The following is a 20237-nucleotide window of genomic DNA, read 5'->3' as shown; positions in this document are numbered from 1 at the left end:
GCTGAGCTATTACTCGGTACATTAGTTTGGCTTCTAAAAGTTGCAGTGTGATGATGATGATGATGATGATTCGGGCTATAACTGTGGGAACCCAGCGGTTGCCCATAAAGTCAGTGCGGGGACAACCGCGGGTACACCTTTATAAGTTTATATAAGTTCCCTCTACAAACTCCGCTAGTGGGGAAGGCTGTGACATAGACAACGAAAATAAAAAATACACAAAGAAATGTCAAATTTAAGCGTAAACTGTTAATTGCCTTTGCCCTACGAGACAAGAAAAAAAAGAAGCGTCAACACTCAACTGTCATTTGTCAACATGGCGACTGCGGTGCTTGAATTCGAGCCATGGTTGATTGATAAATTAAAGTCATTAAAAACTGATGAAGGCGTGTTTGGCTCATACATATCTGGTATATTGGAAAGCGAGGAATCTATAGATGAGAAGAAAGATGCTTTAGAAGGCATACTATCTGAGATTGTGGTATGTCATGTAAAATAGATACCTACTAAAGTTTGTGGTTAGAATATTTTATTTTCTGAATAAAATAAAATCTCTAATTACTTACAGGAAAGAGATATAACAATTCACGTTAACGAAATAATAGATAAGTGGGAGCTCTGTAAGCCTAAAGAAGAAATTACAAAACCCAAAGATGTAGATATTCAATTGGCTAAATTGTTAGAATCTCAGTCATTAGCGACCACAAGTCGACGGGAGTATACTGACGAAGAGAAGAAAATACGAGAAGCAATATTATCTCAGTATAGTCAGCTCTCTGATAATGAGGTAAGAATTTAACATTAGACAATTCAATCAACTCAAAGACTACTCTTTATTCCATATTTATGATTATGATGACTTTATAAGGGTCTCATAAATTAACATGGAATAACGTGAAAATGGTTATTCATGTTTTATGACATGGTCATTTGTTAGTTGCTCTCAATTGTAATTTGACAAAAAACAGTATTGACCATAAATGTTGTATGTTTATTTGTAACATGTTATATGATGGTACTTGGCATAGAATATTTGCATATTGTTCATAAATGACAAAACATGCTATGTATACTTGTTTTTGCAAAAATACATGACATTATGAGGTGTCAAAATACATATAGGTATTTAAATAAACCTTCAACATATGTATGTCTACTAATTCACATGCTATTGAAATTATCTAGGTTTTTTTAGGTACCTTTACCATACAGTCATTTTTCAAGAAACCTGAATTATTGCAACTTAGGAATAGTATGAATTAATAACAGAAAAGTAGTACCTGTAACAACAATTTTTTTAGGATTGGTACAAACTTTTTAAACAGCTTAACAATAATAATATTTATAAAAACTGTAACTGTATGTAATTTTTACGTATTCAAAAGTTAGTTCTATGGATGAAATTTTAAAAGAATTGTTAAACTTTTCTGCTTGTTTTTTCAAACCAATTAAAATTTTTGCATGCATAGACATAGTATCAATATTATATCCCTAAATTAGAAATTTGTCTATTTTTCAAATATTTACAAAGTACAGTCACCAGTAAGAATAATTAGTGTGCAAAGACTGGCAACAAATCATATTTAAATGGGTATGAGTTACAATTGCTGGATTTGGTTGAAATCTATTCTTATATTATAGTGTTAAGTTTTACCACCCTATACCAAGTCTGCATAAAAAATGTAAATATTTTTTCATTAGTTACTTATGAATTGTTAATTGAGCTCACAAGGCATTGCAATCTTATTTTCAGGAAGATAAAAAGAAAGCAGAAGAGCCAGATTGTCAAGATTTAGTAAAAAATACAAATGCTTTAGATGTAGCTGCCGCTGCAAAGGAACGTAGAGAGCAAGGGCGACTGGAGGCTCAACGCAAAAAAGAAAAAGATAAAGAGGACAGGTAGTAATTTATTAAAGCCATTTTTGTTACAAAACACAAGTCCCTTCAAAGAAAGCTTTGCTGTTACTAGGGTATTTGTTTAAACTATAGATAGAGACTTATTTAATGTTGATGGTTTACATAGCACTTGACTGACTGCTTGCTATCCCTGCATAGTAGCCTCTGGTGAGCAGTAGTGAGTACTTTTGCCTAAATGGAAAGAGTTTATGTTCAACCTCTTTTACTATTTCAATCTTCAAATTTTTTGCTGTGTCACAGGAATTTGAACACAGCTGCAACCCAATTGAAAACAATTATTCGGCTTGAAGTTAACCTTTTTCTATTAAAAGTACATACTAACTAGTAATAGAAAAAAAGGTTCTAGGAAAACTTTTATTTATATCTTTTGATTTAAACTTATTAAAAGTACATACTAATTAGTAATAGAAAAAAGGTTGTAGGAAAACTTTTATTTATATTTTTTGATTTAAACTATACTTAAGTCATCAAATATTTTCATTGCCTCATTATAACTTTTTGGTTCTAGAGAGAAGCAGAAGGCATTAAAAGAAGAGAAAAAAGAAAAGCGCAAAACACTAAAAGTTGAAAGAAAGAGGTAGCAACCCCAACAGTCTAAAGCCACATATGCCTTTTGAGCTTGCATTTATGAAGATCAAGTTTGTCCATCATAGTAGTCATAACTACATTATATTGATCTTAAATTTTGGAGATATTGTATTAAGTTTTAAATTTATTTTCAATAAAAAGTAGCACAATATACTGTAGTATGTATACATAGTATACACTTTATTGTGAAAAGTAATTTAATGACAAACAATAAACATCTCTAAGATTTATTATTATATAATAATGATGAAATAGTTTTAAATATATGTAACATAATATTTTAAATATAGTTATTTCTAATAACATATGTTATATTGCTTTTAACTATTGTAATGAATGTTAATCTGTTAAACACTGCAGCTATTGTTTGTTGAATGTTATTCAAATTCAAATAAAAAGCCTGATTTAAAATAATAAAAAATGTATTGGAAACAGTATTGTTGTATAAATAACTTTATTTCAATAAAAATCACTGCACTTTTTATCATACTTTGTATTCCTATCCCAAAATTATTTCAACATGATGCAAATTTAACAAATTATGTTTTTTCTCCTTACTAAAGAGAATATTACCAAACTGTTGTACATCATTTCTTTACTAGGCAATATCCATTAAATCTCAACCAATCTTTTCTTTCCTGATGATCTATATATGGAATGTATCAAATATTTAAATTAATTATGATTGATTGATTATGATGCTGGATATTCCTTCTAGAGCTACCTAGAAATAGAATGGTAGGATATTTGATTCTTCATAAATAAGATTGTATAATGAGTTTGTAAAATTCAGTTTTTCTCATTACTTTCTGGAGGGTTATTGGCATATTTAATGCTAGCATCAGTAATAATAAAATTATGGGCACCCCCTGCATAGATTTTTAAGATTTTTGTTGGCTCCTCTAACACTACTCTAGAAGGGACATATACATAATTTTCTTTTATGTCTGTACCAGTATTAGCATGCTCATTCCAGCCCCAAGCCCAGAGTGTGTTGTCATCTGCTAAACATAATGTGTGCTCTGAACCAATAGCTATGTCTTCTACAATCCTATTGCCTGGAAAATATATTAAATATATAATATATATTTTATTCAGTCATATCCAGTGGACAGAACCAGAGCAGTTTCATTTTGAGCTTTAACATTAATTTAATCTTTTTTAAACAATATTTGGGTGCCTATATAATTATAATAAATTAGGAACTCACCTGGTAAAGTTACGTTAAAAATCTTTCCTGAATGATAATTTGTATTCCCCAGTTGGCCACAATTATTTTTTCCCCATGTCAATAAGGAACCATCTTGAAGCCAAAGTAGAAAGTGAGTCCAGCCGCTTATTAGCTTTCTCACGTTTTGCTTTACATCAATGTCAATTTTTTCTGGTTTGAAAATGTGTTTATATTTATCAGTCATCAATAGTAACTGTTGATGTCTATTGTCACCCCACACATACAGTGCCTTCTCTTCATTAGACCATGCTACTGTATGGTTCTGTCCACATGCTACATGCGATATATTGGTTAAAGATGGTACTCTTTTAAATCTATCACTTTGCAGGACATCGTGACCTAAGCCAAGTTGACCATGCCTGCCGCAACCTGTTATCCACACCTCACCTTTTGAATTTAAAATTGCTGTATGCCTTAACCCCATAGACACAGAGCATGCATTAACATGTAATCTAGTTGGATTAACTTCTTCGGGGAAGTGATTTTTTGGTAAACCTAGCTGACCATGACTGTTTGAGCCCCATACAAACAAAAAATTATCATCTGTAACGCCACAACTGAAATCCCAACCGCAAGCTATATTGGTGAAGTTAATACCACTTAGAGGCCAAACACGCTGAAATGTGCTCGATTCTTTTTCATAACCTAATTGCTTTCGGGAATTCCATCCACATGAGAACAGTTTTCCATCAGTATCCAAAAGTAATGAGTGTCCACCTCCACAAGCAATTTTTTTGGTAGCACAGTCACATTCTCTTGCCACCTTAATAGGTTTTTCTACTTGTTCACTGGTCACATTAATACCAAGCTGGCCGTGCGAGTTGGCACCCTAAAATAAGTAAATGTAAGTACGATATTAATCCTTCCTTTAGTGAAGATACAAAAGTTCATTCACAAAGTGTATTACCCAACACCACATTATTATCAACTAGAAACAACTGCAAATCTGATTAGTATTGCAAAAAAAATTAATTAATATATATATAGTTAGCAAACAAAGAATGGGATACTATGAATAATATTTATATAATAAATAAATCAAAATCTTGCAATGCCAATTTCAAAATAACCTGCATACACAGTTGTAGAAAATGGCAAATATTAAAATGTAAACAAATCACTGTCATTGTCAAATAGATTTTGTGTACTGCTTTGGGTTCTTGCGTATCGAATTAAGAAATATTTCGAAAAACCCCATAAAAATGAACAAACTTAGTAAAAACCACTAAGTTTTTCTGTGTGTATTATTCTGTATAAATAGATCTAGAGTATTTTACAGAGAATCTATTCATAGAAATTTGGGGTCGTATTTAAAAAATATTATTGATTGATTCAAATTAAATTAAATTAAATAACTGTTTAAATTTTGCGTTACGTTTATGGGCTGCGTTTAGGAGATGCAGACTACTTGTCGTGGGAGAATTTGAGATTACTGTCACTGGTTTTTGTGCTTTCAACAATTTAAAGTTTATTTAATCCTGCTGGCCTAATGTAGAAAACTTTGATGTTTTGAAGTTCCAACCTTATCTATCGAGACAATAAATTTACACGGCAGGGTTGTTATGTTACTAAATAAATGTTAGTTTTACCTAAGAAAACCCGTTCGAACCTAAATATTTAAATACACCGTACCTACTACATAAAACATGTCTGCCCGGCGAATTTAATTTTTTACGCGGACTTGCCCTTAGGAGGCACGCGTTTTTATATTTATGGTTGCCACAACTTTTATGGACAGCTATAGATTTCTAGGTAATATTCTAAAAACGAAGGGTAGGTACAGCCTTACAGGTACGTTTTCTCGTAATCTTCATAATTTACCCCAGGGTAGGGTTTCGGAGCCAATGATCACTTTATTTTCCTTAAAGTTCCATACTGCAGGAATCAGATATAGCGTACTGAAAAGATAAAGCATTACAAATTTGATCCAAAAAAAAAATGACTGTTTACTAAATTTTTATTTAAAACAAATACAAATTTAAAAAAAATATTTAAATAGTTTAAGAATTTATTTGAAATTGCGACAACTCAACTACGTATAGAATTCCATTATTCCATTATATAGGGTGGCGATGCGTCACCGCGGTCTGTATCACCACGCCTAAAATCAGGTTTACCCTCGCCTATAGAGGTTTCACATCAAAATTCCTTCCTTCCCAACCATACTCAAAATACATTATTTACAGGTAGGTAGGAACAGGGATAGGAGGAGGAATATTCTTTTGTGGGCGCCATTTTCCAGAACTCATTGACATTATACACGTTATAATTAGTGTGGATAATGTTATGGAGTTATTTTGTGTGCATATATTTTATGCACAAAAGCATTTTTTTAAAGATAAGAAATAGTGATAAATTGAAATTCAATTCTGTATTTTGTCTGATTGAATTAGAAAGCTTTCGATAATAACATGAATTGTAACATTGAATGCTGACGAGGGCTTTTATTATATCTCTAAAATGATACGATTGGCAACCCTATTCCTAGTGCAATTTAAACGGTCAACGCCCGCTCTACATCTCCACAGCTTTTATTTCGCTGCGGTTTTTCAAAAGGTAAACTAAGATGCCTCTGGCCGAGGTCGTTGTACGACCAGAAAGTAGCATAGGAAATGAGGTGAAGTGGGAATGTTTAACGTTGAGGTAAATTAAAACGAACCCGGCGCAATTTTCATAATTTCCGCGATAGGTTTTATGAGTTAAACATTCGCATTATTTAAAAGCTATCCTTTGCCTGTGAGTTCATCCTGTTAAAAAACCTTTTAAGTCGGGTTATATGTAGAAGGACCCTCTAAGAGGTATTTTATTTAAAACCATCCGTAAAATAGCAGATTTTAAAGCTCCACACTAAAAACCTAGGACTTTCATACAATACCTACCTAATAATAGGTACATAGTACAAAATAAAGTCTCTCTCCCTATTTGTACGCTTAGATCTTTTAAACTATGCAGTTTTCAGCAACCGATTCAGACGTTCCAAAGAGTAGCCCGGACCAAAAAAAAAAAAACTAAAAACGTTTGTTTGGGTCATGCTTTTGTTCGGATAATCATCGCAGCCTTATAAGGGGCAGTTACATAACAAACTGATACTTCAATATTTTTTATCCTACTTATTAATTATAATTGACTTCTGAAGAAACAGTTAAAAGGGCATGCATGCCAGGAGAACGTTCTGCAAAGCCCAACCTTTGTCCATCAGCGTGAGGCACAGGTATTAAGCCTTAGCTTAATTATTTATGTATTGGTGCAGATTCAGATTTTGGACCTTAAATAAATAGCAGAAACACATTTTTATCAACCTTTTGCACAGGGTTTATTGTGTACTTACAAAAGCGAATGAAAGGTTGTAGGCGAACTTATCAGACATTACACGCAGACGAAGTTGCGGTTAACCGCTATTACTAAGATAATAGAGCTGAAGAGTTGTTTGATCTACCAGTTCGGAAATTCTTCAAAAAAGATAAAGGATGTTTTTCTGGGCTACGCTTCTTAGGATTGAAACAGAAAGGATAACAGTCAGTCAGAACGCTAAGCGCAAACAAAGTATTAGCGTGGGCGGGCGATGCGCCAAGCTCTGTCTGGATTCTATTGTGGAGTAGTACTCAGTAGTACTGCAGTGGCGTGCATGGAGGGTATGCACAGGGTATGCAGATGATATAAGATTAAGTAAATCTCCAGTACGAGGTATAAATACTTAAGGGTAGGCTTTTTAAAACTCCTACTATCCTTAAGTTTTTTATAACTCGTACTGGTGATTTTCTTCATTTTATATCATCTGCATACCCTGTGCATACCCTCTATGCACGCCACTGAGTAGTAGATGGAAGTTTCCATGGAAAATTTTACTCACCGTTCTAAGAGTATGGTCCATTTGTTTTTTTTTGGCTTATCATTGGGTAGGCTGAACAGATTTTAATGGGACTTTTACCTACTTAGATTACTAAGTACGTAAAAGTCTCATTGTCCATTGTTGTAAGTCTATTGTTATAATTATTTAACAATGCTTTTTTTGGCTAGGTAGGAAAAGGGCAGGAAAATAGTAGGCACTTAATAGTACAAGGACGAAGTCGTTATTTACTGCTGGTTAACAAAAATAATGATCATAATAAGAAGGATAAAATACAAATTTAGTTATTCTATAATTCGATTTTCCTCTAAGCAAATAATGCATATTTGCTTAGAGGAAAATCATTATCACGATTCCCTTAGACGTGATTTGCATTTTTCCCGCGAAGATAAAGAGTTTTCCGTCCCTAAAATGTAAATTTCGGTTCTCTCCGGAATTAAAAGTTCACGCTTGATTGTATTTCCACGGCGAAACGCGGTCCGAATTCTAAAATGTTCGCTAGATGGTAGCCTGTAATGAAATTTTAGATTTGCGTACCATGAAATATTATTATCATTGTTCTGTTCACGTTGCCTCCCAGTTTACGTTATGTACAGTGTTAACTTTGGTTTAAATTTTTATCATCAGGCTAACGAATGCCCAGTGCTGTACTTATATAAATCTTCTCTTACAGAGGAAAATTTTGGTGATCTATAGCGCGCTGGCCCTTGGTTTAAATTAAATTCAAAATTGATTTATTTCTTAATTTTCTCTATTGGCAAAGCGATTTAGCGTTCCGGTACGATGCCGTGAAGAAACCGTTTAGCGATATGGGTTCAATATAAATGCCATATTTTCAATAGGCTGTCTGCTACCATCTAAGCCTACATTATTTCTTACCACCAGGTGAGATTGCAGTTAAGGGCTATCTTGTAGTGGAATAAAAAAAAATAAGGATTGCTGATTAAAGGATCCTATATATATTATAGGCGTGCAAACTGAAATGGCGATGGGCGGGTCACGTGGCACGCTCTAAATGACCGATGATTCCACCGGAGCGAGCGAGTCTTGCATTGGTAGCCCCGCGACCAAAACAGGCCGCGCGGAAGACCGCGTGCTCGTTGGAGAGACGACATAGAAGCTGTCGTAAGGGCCCACTTGGCTCGCCACCATTAGAGTGGGAAGATGGAGGCGGCCTTTACCTACAGATGGGTACCCAATTAACTTTAATGCATGTTTATTATTTGTATTTTTCTATTTTTTATTTTCCTTTATTCGATTTTTAATTGGGATACGTGTTACGTGGGATTAAATGGTTTATTTATTTATTTAAACATATTACAGGAGAGAACTTTTATATCCCACACCGCAGACAAATGAGGACTGGTGGGTTTTATCGATTAATTATTAGCTTATACAATAAATAAGTGACAAAAACAGGAGCGATGTCTTTCACGCTCTCCGAAGCAGCTTAGGGGGAATGACTAGGCCAATTTTATGAGCTAACAGAATGAAATTAAGGCAGCTATCCAATAATTTTTAAATGTACATTTGTTAAATCAAATGGTATTACAAAATTCGGTCAACGAGAGCACATTACGCCCTATTTATGAGTCCGGAAATCACATTTCCGTTCTGAGAAAAGCTGACCATGAGATGGTTTCGCTTACAATAATTTCTACGTGTATGCCATATTATTCTGCAGGGTGAAGCAAATTATCTCATTTTATTAAAATGTACATTTTTAAAATATTTAATAGGCAAATGTTTATTAATTACAAACTTAAATATGCTATTATTATTATTATTATTATTATTTGAGGATACGTTCAGAAAGTGTTCAGTTAATTTACACTCACCTTCTTACCCCTTATTGGATTCCACACAGCTTCAGAACGCGATATTCTATAATTACTTATCATCATCGGCATCCCATTACCAGGCCCATACAGAGCACGGGTCTAAATTCTTCTCATTCTGAGGTAGAATGTGAAGAATTTAGACTACAATCTACCAAGCTAGCGGATTGCGTGATAGGTAGACTTAACACGCATTTGAAAACAGTTTAGAATACGCTCAGACGTGTTCATCACGATGTTTTCATGAAGAAATGATGTTTTTTAATTGTTTCAAGTGCAAGTGCTTATTAAATTATAACATTATACAAACTGAAAAGCATAGAGTAATATAATAATTACACTATTCTTATCACTTCAAATCTAGATTTTTTTAAAGCAGTAATTTAAAAAACATTAGTTGTCGGATAGGAAAATGTGGCTTGTTATTACTTAATCAAAAAAGTCGTTTAGCCAAGGCCAATAGAAATAGAAAACAATCAAAGGTACTTAATAATTACAGCGAAATTTGAGCCATTTATTGTCTGTGTTCTAAAATTATTTATTAGAGTTTTTTTGATTCAGTGACCATGTTGGTAAACTATAGAAATAGCATTGATTTAGTAATTATCGTACGCATAATGCTACGCAAAGAATCTCTCCAAAAACAGAGACAGAGCGATATATTCTTAAGCAAGTTGGTAGGAGGGAAAGAAGATGTGAGTGTGTATCACTATCAGTTACAGCTGAGTTTCAACTTTAGCTTTAGAACTCCTCCGATGTAGTTCCCAGTGCCTTAATTATATTCTAAGCGGGCCAGTATTCTCGTTTCATGTAAATTATGCTCAAGGCTCTTATCTTACTGCACCCTCTCGTGAGCCAGTAATTACTGCCGTAGGCTCCGGTAATTGTCTTGAGATTTGGGTCTTATTTTTTAAGTGTTCTTTAGTTCTTTTCTTAATGCCTTAACTTTACCAAGGCTTTTTAAGACCAAACTCTCAAAAAAAGCTAAAATAAAGTGCGTAAACGAAGCAACTTGTACATACGTATTAAGTACTTAGGTAATCACCAAAAAAATTTGAAATCTACTAGATAAGATAGGTGTCGCTGTTTTATATTTCTGTGTGTGCCTGTTTTATTGGGCTGATCTTCAGAACGACTGGAGAAATGTTTATGGAAGTTTCGCAAATAGGTTAGGATAAACATAGACTTTTTTCTAATCTGGAAATGTACGAAGATTGATTAAAAATATTATTTATTTTTAGGTGATCGATTTTAAATGAGCGGGCGATGCGATTTGAATGAATGCCAATGCATAATGTTGAGGGAACTCGTAAACTTACCCTTTATAGATGAAAAAAAAACTTTAATTTTAAGAGCAACAACTAAGAACACTAACTGTCCTTAATTTTATTATAAATACGAAAGTGTGATAGTTGTTAGTCCTTCTTACACGCTCTAACGAAGATACTTATCAACTAAATTGTTGGCATAGAGTTACTTGAAAGGAGGGAGAGGGTAATATAGGGTACTTTTTATCCCAGGTAAACAAACATCTCCCACGGCATTTGTAAAAAAAGAAGAAAGCTGGCAACAGCTAGTTATCTATTATTCAGTATAATTCTAAATAACCTTTAATCTTTACAAAAAAATGAAATATAAGATGGTCTGTTAAACTGCAAGCAGAAAATTTTACAACTTGCGAAATTAAAATTTATTTTAGTTTCTCCTAAATTAAAATTTATTTTAGTTTTTATGCAAAGATATTCTATGCCTTTAAAAATCATTCGTAAGGTTCCAGTAACGCAGTTTGATCCAATTTTGATCGAAATTGTTGTTATCTAAATAACAATAATTCCTTTATTACCTACCTACCTGTTTACATGGGTACATGCACTTTAGTTCACATAAAATATTGGAGAATATTTCCCATAGCTATTACGTCAACGTTTAAATATTATTAGAAGGTTTGTAGTTTATTTGTAAAGCATATATGCATTTATTAATTGCCTATAGATATCTATAGGCAATTAATATTGGAGCGTAGAATCAATGAGGCTTCAGCAGTGCATAATATCGTTCAACCGTCCAACGGGGGAACTTTTACGTGCTACGATGGTTCTACGTTTATTTTTAATCGGCAAAGTCAATCCGACTTTTTAAAGTCCATTTTTAATCATAGGGTTGGTATAATTTTAATTTAACACAACTATGATAGTGTTTTAGATAACCCCTTCACATTGTGAAAGGAGACCCTGTAGTGGGTCAGTAATGGATTGATATGATGATGATGATATGCCTAAGACTCATTATATATGCCCGTTTTCACCAACGACGGCAATGCCTAAATAAGTAACGCTTAATTTAAGGACATGTCTAGGCATCCATCAATCGCCAGAACCAATATTCATTACCCAAACGTTTGTTAGACGATTTTTTCTATAGACATCACCTAAATCATTAGTCATTTGATTCTGAATCGTAGTACTTACCTGCTTAAATAGAAACATGAATATAAAACGATGCTACGTTTATGTTTTTATAACAGATGACCACACTATTATATTACTATTTACCACGTTTGTTATGGTTTTGAAAAAAAAATCCGTGAGACCTGTTTCTTTTATTTTTAAAATGCCCTACATATCTGTCTTCAGAGTGCAAGCTATCTCCATGTACAATTTTGTTAAGAACGGTTTTGCTCCTAAGCCGTATTACAGACACATAGGTAAAATAATTTTATTTGCTAATCCATTGTGCTTTTCCAGTATTAAAAGGTGTATATAAAACAGTAGTAACAGAGCTTTTTTGGACAGAGCTCGGTCGGGGAAGTATAGTAGTAGTAGTAGTATTGCTGCCGCTAAACAGCATGTTGGCAATGCGGTGTTCCGGTCTGAAGGGCAGGCATATTATTATCATCTCAGGTTAATGGACATAAGGGGCGTTTTGTATTTTGTTGCCCTGTATATCAGCGAAGGGTTCTGATGTCATCTGCTTGGTCGGTTAACTATTTATTATCTAATGTAAAAAGAGATGTTTAGTGCCAAATATCATCAAAACGTATGCAGTGATTGCATAGAGCGCAGGTACCTAACTAAGAAACAAACAAGCAAACGCACTTTCACCTTTAAACATCGGCATGTAAATAAATAGAATAGAATGCTGTTAAAATATTTTCGGACCTCCGATAATCGCAATAAACACTACACACATTAGCACGCTCGTAAATTGAATCCCACAATTCCCAAGTTCCACCGCAAACTTGCTGACTTTAACGCAGTTAAAACCAAATGCAGGCTCTAGACAAGACCGTCTACATTATATACTCTTTATTAATAAACGCACCAAAACGTCGGAATTCACAATAAAAACACTACGTGATTATTATTCATTTCCGTCGTTATGCCACCTTACTAGTAGGGCTTTTTCTAATATGTCTTTAAATGTAAACATTTTTTTGGAAACAGGTGCGTTAATAAATAATAAATTAGATGCCAATACAATAAAAGAGATATCTTTCAGTTTGTATCTATAATATTATTCTTTTCTACCTAACCCACATTTTATGACATAAAATATGGGTTATATATGATAGCCTCTCCTTTTAAAAGTTGGTTGAAAATGCATTTCTGGGGTTGTTCGCCAGTAAGCCACCACACAGGTTTTATTATAATTATTTTAAAAAAATACGCATAATATTTGTCTACAGTTTGCTTTTTCCTTACTTCAACGTTATGCACTATTATGCAGCCAGAGCGTACACATCGTTGCATAAGTTGGTAAGTTCTAAGCAGGGAAGGAAATACTTACTTAGGTGTAGAAATTTCCAACCGAACCCGTCGCTTGCACAATGCGATTTTGAAAGTACCTTGCCGACAGTTACATACAATTTTCAATACATTTCTAACATTGTGATTGTATCATTTACATATGTGATTTTACAAAATCACAATTTGTTCATATCAACGCCAAGTCGAGTAACTGACAGAGTTCTTAAATTCGATGCCATACATTTAACTCTTCCATTACCGTGTGTATATAATATGATGGCCTCATTAATTAGCGCGTTCGACTACAGCTCCTCGTGATCTAGGTTCAAATCCAGTTCGGGCCAGAAGTTGTAGCATTATTGGGTTTTATTTATATATAATTTGAAGAAATTGTTAATACCCCAGGCAGTGGCGTGCATAGAGGGTATGCACAGGGTATGCAGATGATATAAAATGAAGAAAATCTCCAGTACGAGTTATAAATACTTGAGCGTAGAATTTTAATAACTCTTACAATATCTATCCTTAAGTTTTTTATAACTCTTACTGAAGATTTTCTTCATTTTATATCATCTGCATACCCTGTGCATACCCTCTATGCACGCCACTGACCTCAGGGGGGTTTTTAGTGTCGGGTCGGAGTGCAGTGGGATAGTTTTATACTTTCTTCTACTACCTATTTCATATATTCGCCTTTAATTTGCAGAACCTTATGATGACGATTATGGATACTCTTCCTTAACTTTCACAAAGAGAAAGTGCGAGTCGGTTCCATACCATCGTACAATTGGTTGGCCATTTTGAAATTCACCTTCTAATTTTCTTTCATTTTCGTATATTGTAATAAAACTAAACACGCGGACCGCATTGGCCAGCATATTTTTGGCGGCCGATTGGCGCAGTGGGCAGCGACCGTGCTTTCAGAGTCAAGGCTGTGTGTTCGATTCCCACAAGAAATAAATATTTTTAGGTGTATTACTGTTTATTTGTATATTATAAGTCTATTATTCATAAAAATATACACACTCATCTGAATACCCATAAAACAAGCTACGCTTACTTTGGCGCTAGATAGCGATGTGTGGGTTGTCGTAGTATATTTATTATATTATTTATATTATTTTTAACGCCGTATCGGTTTGTTATTGTTTGGTATTATAGCGGCAACAGAAATACACTCAGTGAAAATTCCATCTCTGTATATTTGATCTGTCAGCAGGCTGTATCTCATGAACCGTTATAAAGGTTCACGTGCTACAGCCCTTTGACAGACAGGCGGACAGCGGAGACTTAGTAATGGGGTCCCGTTGGCACGCTTCGGGTACAGAACCCTAAAAAGGTTCTATAATACGAACGAGTATCCATTATTCAAGTCATTTGTCGTTAGTCTTCGTTGGCTAATGGCCGGTTGCTTGTACAATTCATTTTCGTTATCGTCTCTTGATACTGTATTTCTTTTCCATTTCAATCAGTATTTTCGTAACGAGCTTCTTCTGATTAGGAGAGTCCTCGTTAAAATTAGGTATGTATTAGGTATATTACAGATAAGTGTTATTTTTTTCTACATATAAGTGTTGCGTTTTTAACGGAGTTTAAAAAAGTGGTGGCTTTAAAAAAATTTGTATACTCTGTGTAAAGGCGTCACTTGCCTTCTTCTACTTATTTCAGTGAGAATCTTCATATATTGACAATGTGAGATGGTAATAACAAAAAAAAATAAAAAAAACTCCCGGCTAAGTTTGTTGTGGGCTTCTTCTTAGACCAGGACGCATTTGGAACCCTCGTAGCGATGGTTATCGCCATCATCTTACTGCCGTGTAATTCTCATGTACGCATCAAAAGTGCCACCTATGGGCCTACTTGAATAAAGATATTTTTGACTTTGACTTTATTATGTAGTTTTTTTTATGGTAATGAATGACGGACCAAGCAGATGGCCATCGCCTGTAAACAAAGCAAAACTTGGCAGGTCCTGCGTCCTACTGCAACCCTGCCCTGCATCAATCAACCAAGGTCTAGGCCTCATTCGCCTGTAATGATACCATTCAGAGCGGAAGCCAGCAATGCTGCTTAACAACAGTAATTAGCATGGATGGCAGCAGTACTTTCCTGGACGAGTTTTGTCATAAAAAACTCTACAACTATTTAAATACTTAACTAAGTTACCTACTTAAATACCATACCAAAACATAGGTAGCGATGGTTGGTATATAATCACATACCTGAAGTTGTTCAAGCCACTGAGTATATTGACATTTTCTTCTTGATCACGTTACCACGGAAACTGTGGTATTACGTAGTTTTAGTTACCGAAGTATGTAGAGAAACTTTCAATGAACGCTAACTTTGTTACCTATGCAGTAAATGAAACTTAAACGTGCTACGGGATTCCGGAATTGTAGAATTATTTAAAAACCTAAACCTATAAGGTCTATTATTAAAATATGTGCACTCGAATTTAAATTAGGAATCGAGGGATTTTGCTCTGTTCTACTATCATCTACTGCGACAACCAACCCGTCTGCGCAGCGTGATGATTAAGGCCAAACCCTCTTGGGGGAGGCCTTTAGCCCAGCAGTGTACTTTTATAGGGTTTTGATGAAGTACCTGTTATGTGCCTACAGTGAAATGGACTATTTTAAATATATCTCGCCAAATTTAGTTTTTTCACTCTATCCATTTCTGATCACGATATATTTTAGGATTATTGAGTAGTATCTATGAGTATATCATTATGTAAATTTGATAGACGCCGCTGACTGTAAAAGATAAGCTAAACTTCAGTTGCAGACAGTATCTAAATTATACGCTATCTAAGACTTTACGATCAACCTTAGCATTATTTGAGTCTATTCTCTAACAGTGTATTTTTCTCTTCTTTTAGCGAAAGTCGAAGCACATGTTGAAAGTTCAATATGTGTCGCATATGCGACATAGGATAGAACTGAGGGAGAAGATAAACATTTTGTGCTTTCTCCGTGGTGAAAAATGTCTTCTCGACGTGGATATTCTGTCTGTGGCAGTTCGACATTGTAACTTTACTTCCCTTTGACGAGTGGTAGTTATTTCCCTTTCATGATTGGTCCATATAAGATGGTCTCATAATATTAGATATAGGCACTGTACTAATTAGGCATTGTGTCGTCACATTTCGACGGTCTCCAGATAGGTTTGAGTCTTAGATTTGTATTTTTTAATAAAGCCATAAATTATTTTGGTTTTCCAAGGAGCAATGTTTCCATATCAAAAACGAAGTAAGTATATATTTCTTATTTTGGAATAAAAATAGGTAGGTAGATTAGAAATAAATAAATAAATGTCAAATGTAATTTCAAAATGATTAAGCGAATAGTTACGTCACTCCGCTATGATTCTCTATAGACCGCATGATAAGAGTTAGGACCATGTTTACAATACCTAACATGCAACAAATTATCGCCTGGTTTACAGAATAGTACCTATAGGCACCTACTTCTGTTGGAAGTTTTACGAAGCTCATCGTCTGAGGTATTACGGATATTTCGTATTCTGCTCGGGGTTTAATGCAAATATATAGAAAGTTCAAGTTTGTTTTACTGTAAAATTTAAATAATACAACGGACTTTCCGTTGTATTATTTAAATTTATACAAATATTGACAAATGACACAAATATTTTTATATATTATTTGAGGGCGGGATTTCATTTCACTGTGGATCAAAATTATTGTGCCACAAAAAGTAACGGTTGCCCGCCACTTTGTTCTTCGTTGTTTCCAATACAACTTCCTATAATAACTTTCATCCCCTCTTCCTATACCCTTGAAATCACTGGGCATATTTAAAAATGCTGTTAAGGCTTATTATTGTAAAGACAACTATTATTATTTATCTACTCAAACTCATATTTAAATATTTATGGTATGTTAAAATATGTATTAGTTTATTTGTTTTTTATATTTATCAATAGTATTTGTATAGTCTGGTTTGTGTATTAGTATGTAGACATTCGTATGTATGTACTAAATAGTGTACCCCAACTATCCGTTTTTCTTTTTAGTTTTCCTAAAGTTGCCTGGCAGAGATCGCTACTTAGCGATAAGGCCGCCTTTTGTATCCTGCTTCATTTTTCTTGTGTTTGTTCTTTTTTTTCCTCGTTTTTCTGAGTGGTGTACAAATAAAGAGTAGAGTATAAATAAAATAAAACCATCGTAAATTTGCATGCGCCTAACTTTGTAGATGGGTGTTGAGCACTCTCTTTAGAGCCCCATTTCACAACCCCTTTAGGAATTAAAATGTTTGGGTTACGCAATTGTAAGATATGAGGCAGTTTTCTCAGAATCAAAGACAGAAACCATAATTTTATTTAAATAAAATCGTCTACTTGTGACTTAGTTTATGGGAATTTGATTTAATTTTATCCAACAGAATCTTTGGATTTTCTGGAATAAACGTATTTTTTTGTTAATTCAGAGTTTAAGCTATCTTTATTACAGCGCCAAAATCGTTTTTATCATTCTGGCGTCAAGAGGTAACAAACAGCCAAACTTTCACATTTTTAATATTAGTAAGTTGATGTAAAATCATACACCATTATCTTTAGTTTTGTGTTTGACGTGGTGATAAAACACAAGTTATAAAATCCGATATTATTATGACGTCATGTTATATTGTTTTGAGGTTGACGACCGCGTTTGAGTAAACTGAAACGCAATTTAAGACGATAGTACAACCGGCTCGTTGGTCTAGGGGTATGATTCTCGCTTTGGGTGCGAGAGGTCCCGGGTTCAAATCCCGGACGAGCCCAAGCTTTTTTTATTGAATTTTCATACTTTTATGAATAATAATACAAAATATGATTGTGATAGTTTATTTATAATATCCATTAGTAAGTTTTTAAATGTAACTGTTTTATTGTATAAATTAAATACTCAGTTCATCACTAATTAATATTTTGAAAATAAATGAAAAATGAAAAATAATTTATTTGTTATCTCAATTTCATTACAAAACAATAGGCTAAGAAGACCTCCATTTAAGTTTGGAAAAAACCTGTATTTGGAGGTCTTGCTCTTTCCGATACAAAGTTTACACATATACTGATAACCTGACTTAACCAATTTATTACATTATATAATTTTACACTTTTTTTTGTTTAATGTTTAGAATTTTCAAAATCAATCATGTAAGCATGCAAATATGAGAGTGGGTGTGTGTAAGTGTAAGTGTGTGTGTGTATTTGCATTTTGTGAGTGTGTGTGTGTGTGTGTGCTTTTATTTTATAATCAGGAAGAGGAAATATTTGATGTGTTCTTGGGTATTATAGGATTTATATTAGAAATTAGTGATAAGGTCACCATTCGCATTTGTTAAATGAAGTATTTCAAGTGTACCGTTTCAATATTTCGTTTTTAGTATAATCTGTTATTTTAGGGAAAGTATACACTATGTTCGAATTAAACATAGATATCATGAAAAAACTCAATTATATTTTTTGCAGCTACATTCATTCGGCTCGTTGGTCTAGGGGTATGATTTTCGCTTAGGGTGCGAGAGGTCCCGGGTTCAAATCCCGGACGAGCCCAAATACTTTTTTATATTTTATTATTAAATATTTAAATTAATCAGGGTAGCTACGAGTATCTTTTTTATAATTCGAAGTAGAATTCTAGTAAAATTAGTAGATGTTAGATAAAAACAAACATAAGATATCTTCATAATAAGATAGGTAATATGTTGCTCCTTATAAAAAACTGATGGCAATGGCACGTAAAAACTATAACACAATAATGATTCGAATTTTAAAGACTACATTATGTATAGGCTGATTTCCAGCCATATATATTAAACATCATTCGAAAGGAAATTTGCTTGTAGTAGATAATGATATGCTGGTTTAAAAGTTTGGTGTAGTTCCCCCAATTTTTTCGCCAAGTATAGCAAATTAAGCTTATTTTTTATTAGCTTATTATTTACCTATATCATGGAACTCCGCAAAGTAACGCCTGCTTTTATCCAATATTCCTACCTCGTAGTATGTACTCAAATCGTGCAGTTTCCAAAAGACAAAAATGAAAAAAATTACAATGCTCGCAATAATTATTGCTTGAGAACCTATCGATTGTAGAGTTTCCGTTTTGTTTTTTAATATTCATTGTACAGAATTATTATAAGCATTATTATAAGAACATATAAATTACACAAGAACTCTTAATATAAGAAACACAAGAACTCTTAGAAATACATCTCTCTGTGACATTTTATTGCAAAATATATATAGAAAGAGGGAAAGTATCCCTACTTTATTGCACACCAAAAAATACATACAACAACATCATAAAAACGGTACATTGAACTACTAGTATTGTATAGTTGCTCTAATTAGTATTGTATCATTTATCCTTCAGTTTATTAGTGATGGCCTTAAAAACACTGTAAGAGAACTATGCCGACGTTATTCCTCGTTTATTTAGTTTAGTTTAGAACTTTTCATATGATCTATTTATACTTCAATACATTGAGTAGGTACCCAGTTCCAGTAAATCAGTAATATAAATATAGGCACTATGAGGCTCTCAGATTCAGCTTTAAAAGCTATTTAACGTGACCTAGTAATATTAATTGGAACTTATTTTTAGCTAGAAGAGGATTCGTTTCGTCGCGTTGTGGGCTGGTTGCAGAAATGGTGTTAGACTCTGACAATTAACGCACACACACACATACAAGTTCTAACAGTTAGAGTTTGAGAGTGCGTGTTAATTGGTTTACGTAATATCTGTTCATTGGGCTAAGTTATATTATTTCGCTAAATAAGTTTGAAATAAAACTGGAAATGCTACTTCAAAAAAAGATATCTGATGGGTGGCTTTTCATTTATGTAGCTTGATCAAATCAGTAGGTACGGCTGAACGGATCAAGGAAGGTAATTTCACACATAGTTGGATTATAGTCTTATAGATTATAGTCATAAATATTACGTAGGCTACTTTTTAACTTTTCTTCCAGCAGGATTTTAAATAACCGAAAAAATCGGACGGATACCAGGGCAACACATAATATAGGCTACTGTATAAGATGACTTTTTTCGACGTA

The 20237-nt window shown here is 33.7% G+C and overlaps 2 protein-coding genes and 2 non-coding genes across 4 annotated transcripts; 3 read left to right on the top strand and 1 right to left on the bottom strand.

Moving 5' to 3' along the window:
* The first annotated feature begins 290 nt into the window (after nt 1–290).
* Nucleotides 291–2753, top strand: LOC120637271 (coiled-coil domain-containing protein 43). Its single transcript, XM_039909026.1, has 4 exons — nt 291–481; nt 569–787; nt 1754–1899; nt 2426–2753. Exons 1-4 carry the CDS (start codon nt 317–319, stop codon nt 2496–2498), a joined length of 603 nt encoding a protein of 200 aa, XP_039764960.1. The 5' UTR covers nt 291–316; the 3' UTR covers nt 2499–2753.
* Nucleotides 2754–2863: 110 nt separating this feature from the next.
* LOC120637270 (probable E3 ubiquitin-protein ligase HERC3) lies at nt 2864–4796 on the bottom strand. Its single transcript, XM_039909025.1, has 3 exons — nt 4644–4796; nt 3716–4565; nt 2864–3563 (listed from the first exon to the last, which is right to left on the bottom strand). Exons 1-3 carry the CDS (start codon nt 4653–4655, stop codon nt 3295–3297), a joined length of 1131 nt encoding a protein of 376 aa, XP_039764959.1. The 5' UTR covers nt 4656–4796; the 3' UTR covers nt 2864–3294.
* A 13083-nt stretch (nt 4797–17879) lies between these two features.
* Nucleotides 17880–17951, top strand: Trnap-ugg. Its single transcript has one exon. It is a non-coding gene; the product is annotated as a tRNA-Pro (tRNA).
* Nucleotides 17952–18657: 706 nt separating this feature from the next.
* On the top strand, nt 18658–18729 carry Trnap-agg. The gene has a single exon. It is a non-coding gene; the product is annotated as a tRNA-Pro (tRNA).
* The last annotated feature ends 1508 nt before the right edge of the window (nt 18730–20237 follow it).

This window comes from Pararge aegeria, chromosome 3 (assembly GCF_905163445.1).
Source record: "Pararge aegeria chromosome 3, ilParAegt1.1, whole genome shotgun sequence".
NCBI lineage: Eukaryota > Metazoa > Arthropoda > Insecta > Lepidoptera > Nymphalidae > Pararge > Pararge aegeria.
The sequence above is the reverse complement of the archived record's forward strand: the minus strand, read 5'-3'. Positions and strand labels throughout refer to the sequence as shown.

Coding starts and splice junctions, on each gene's coding strand:
- LOC120637271 (XM_039909026.1), top strand. CDS start 317: ATGGCGACTGCGGTGCTTGAATTCGAGCCATGGTTGATTGATAAATTA. Junction 788..1,753: donor GTCAGCTCTCTGATAATGAG/GTAAGAATTTAA, acceptor TCTTATTTTCAG/GAAGATAAAAAGAAAGCAGA. Junction 1,900..2,425: donor GAAAAAGATAAAGAGGACAG/GTAGTAATTTAT, acceptor TTTTGGTTCTAG/AGAGAAGCAGAAGGCATTAA.
- LOC120637270 (XM_039909025.1), bottom strand. Junction 3,564..3,715: donor TTTTAACGTAACTTTACCAG/GTGAGTTCCTAA, acceptor TATATTTTCCAG/GCAATAGGATTGTAGAAGAC.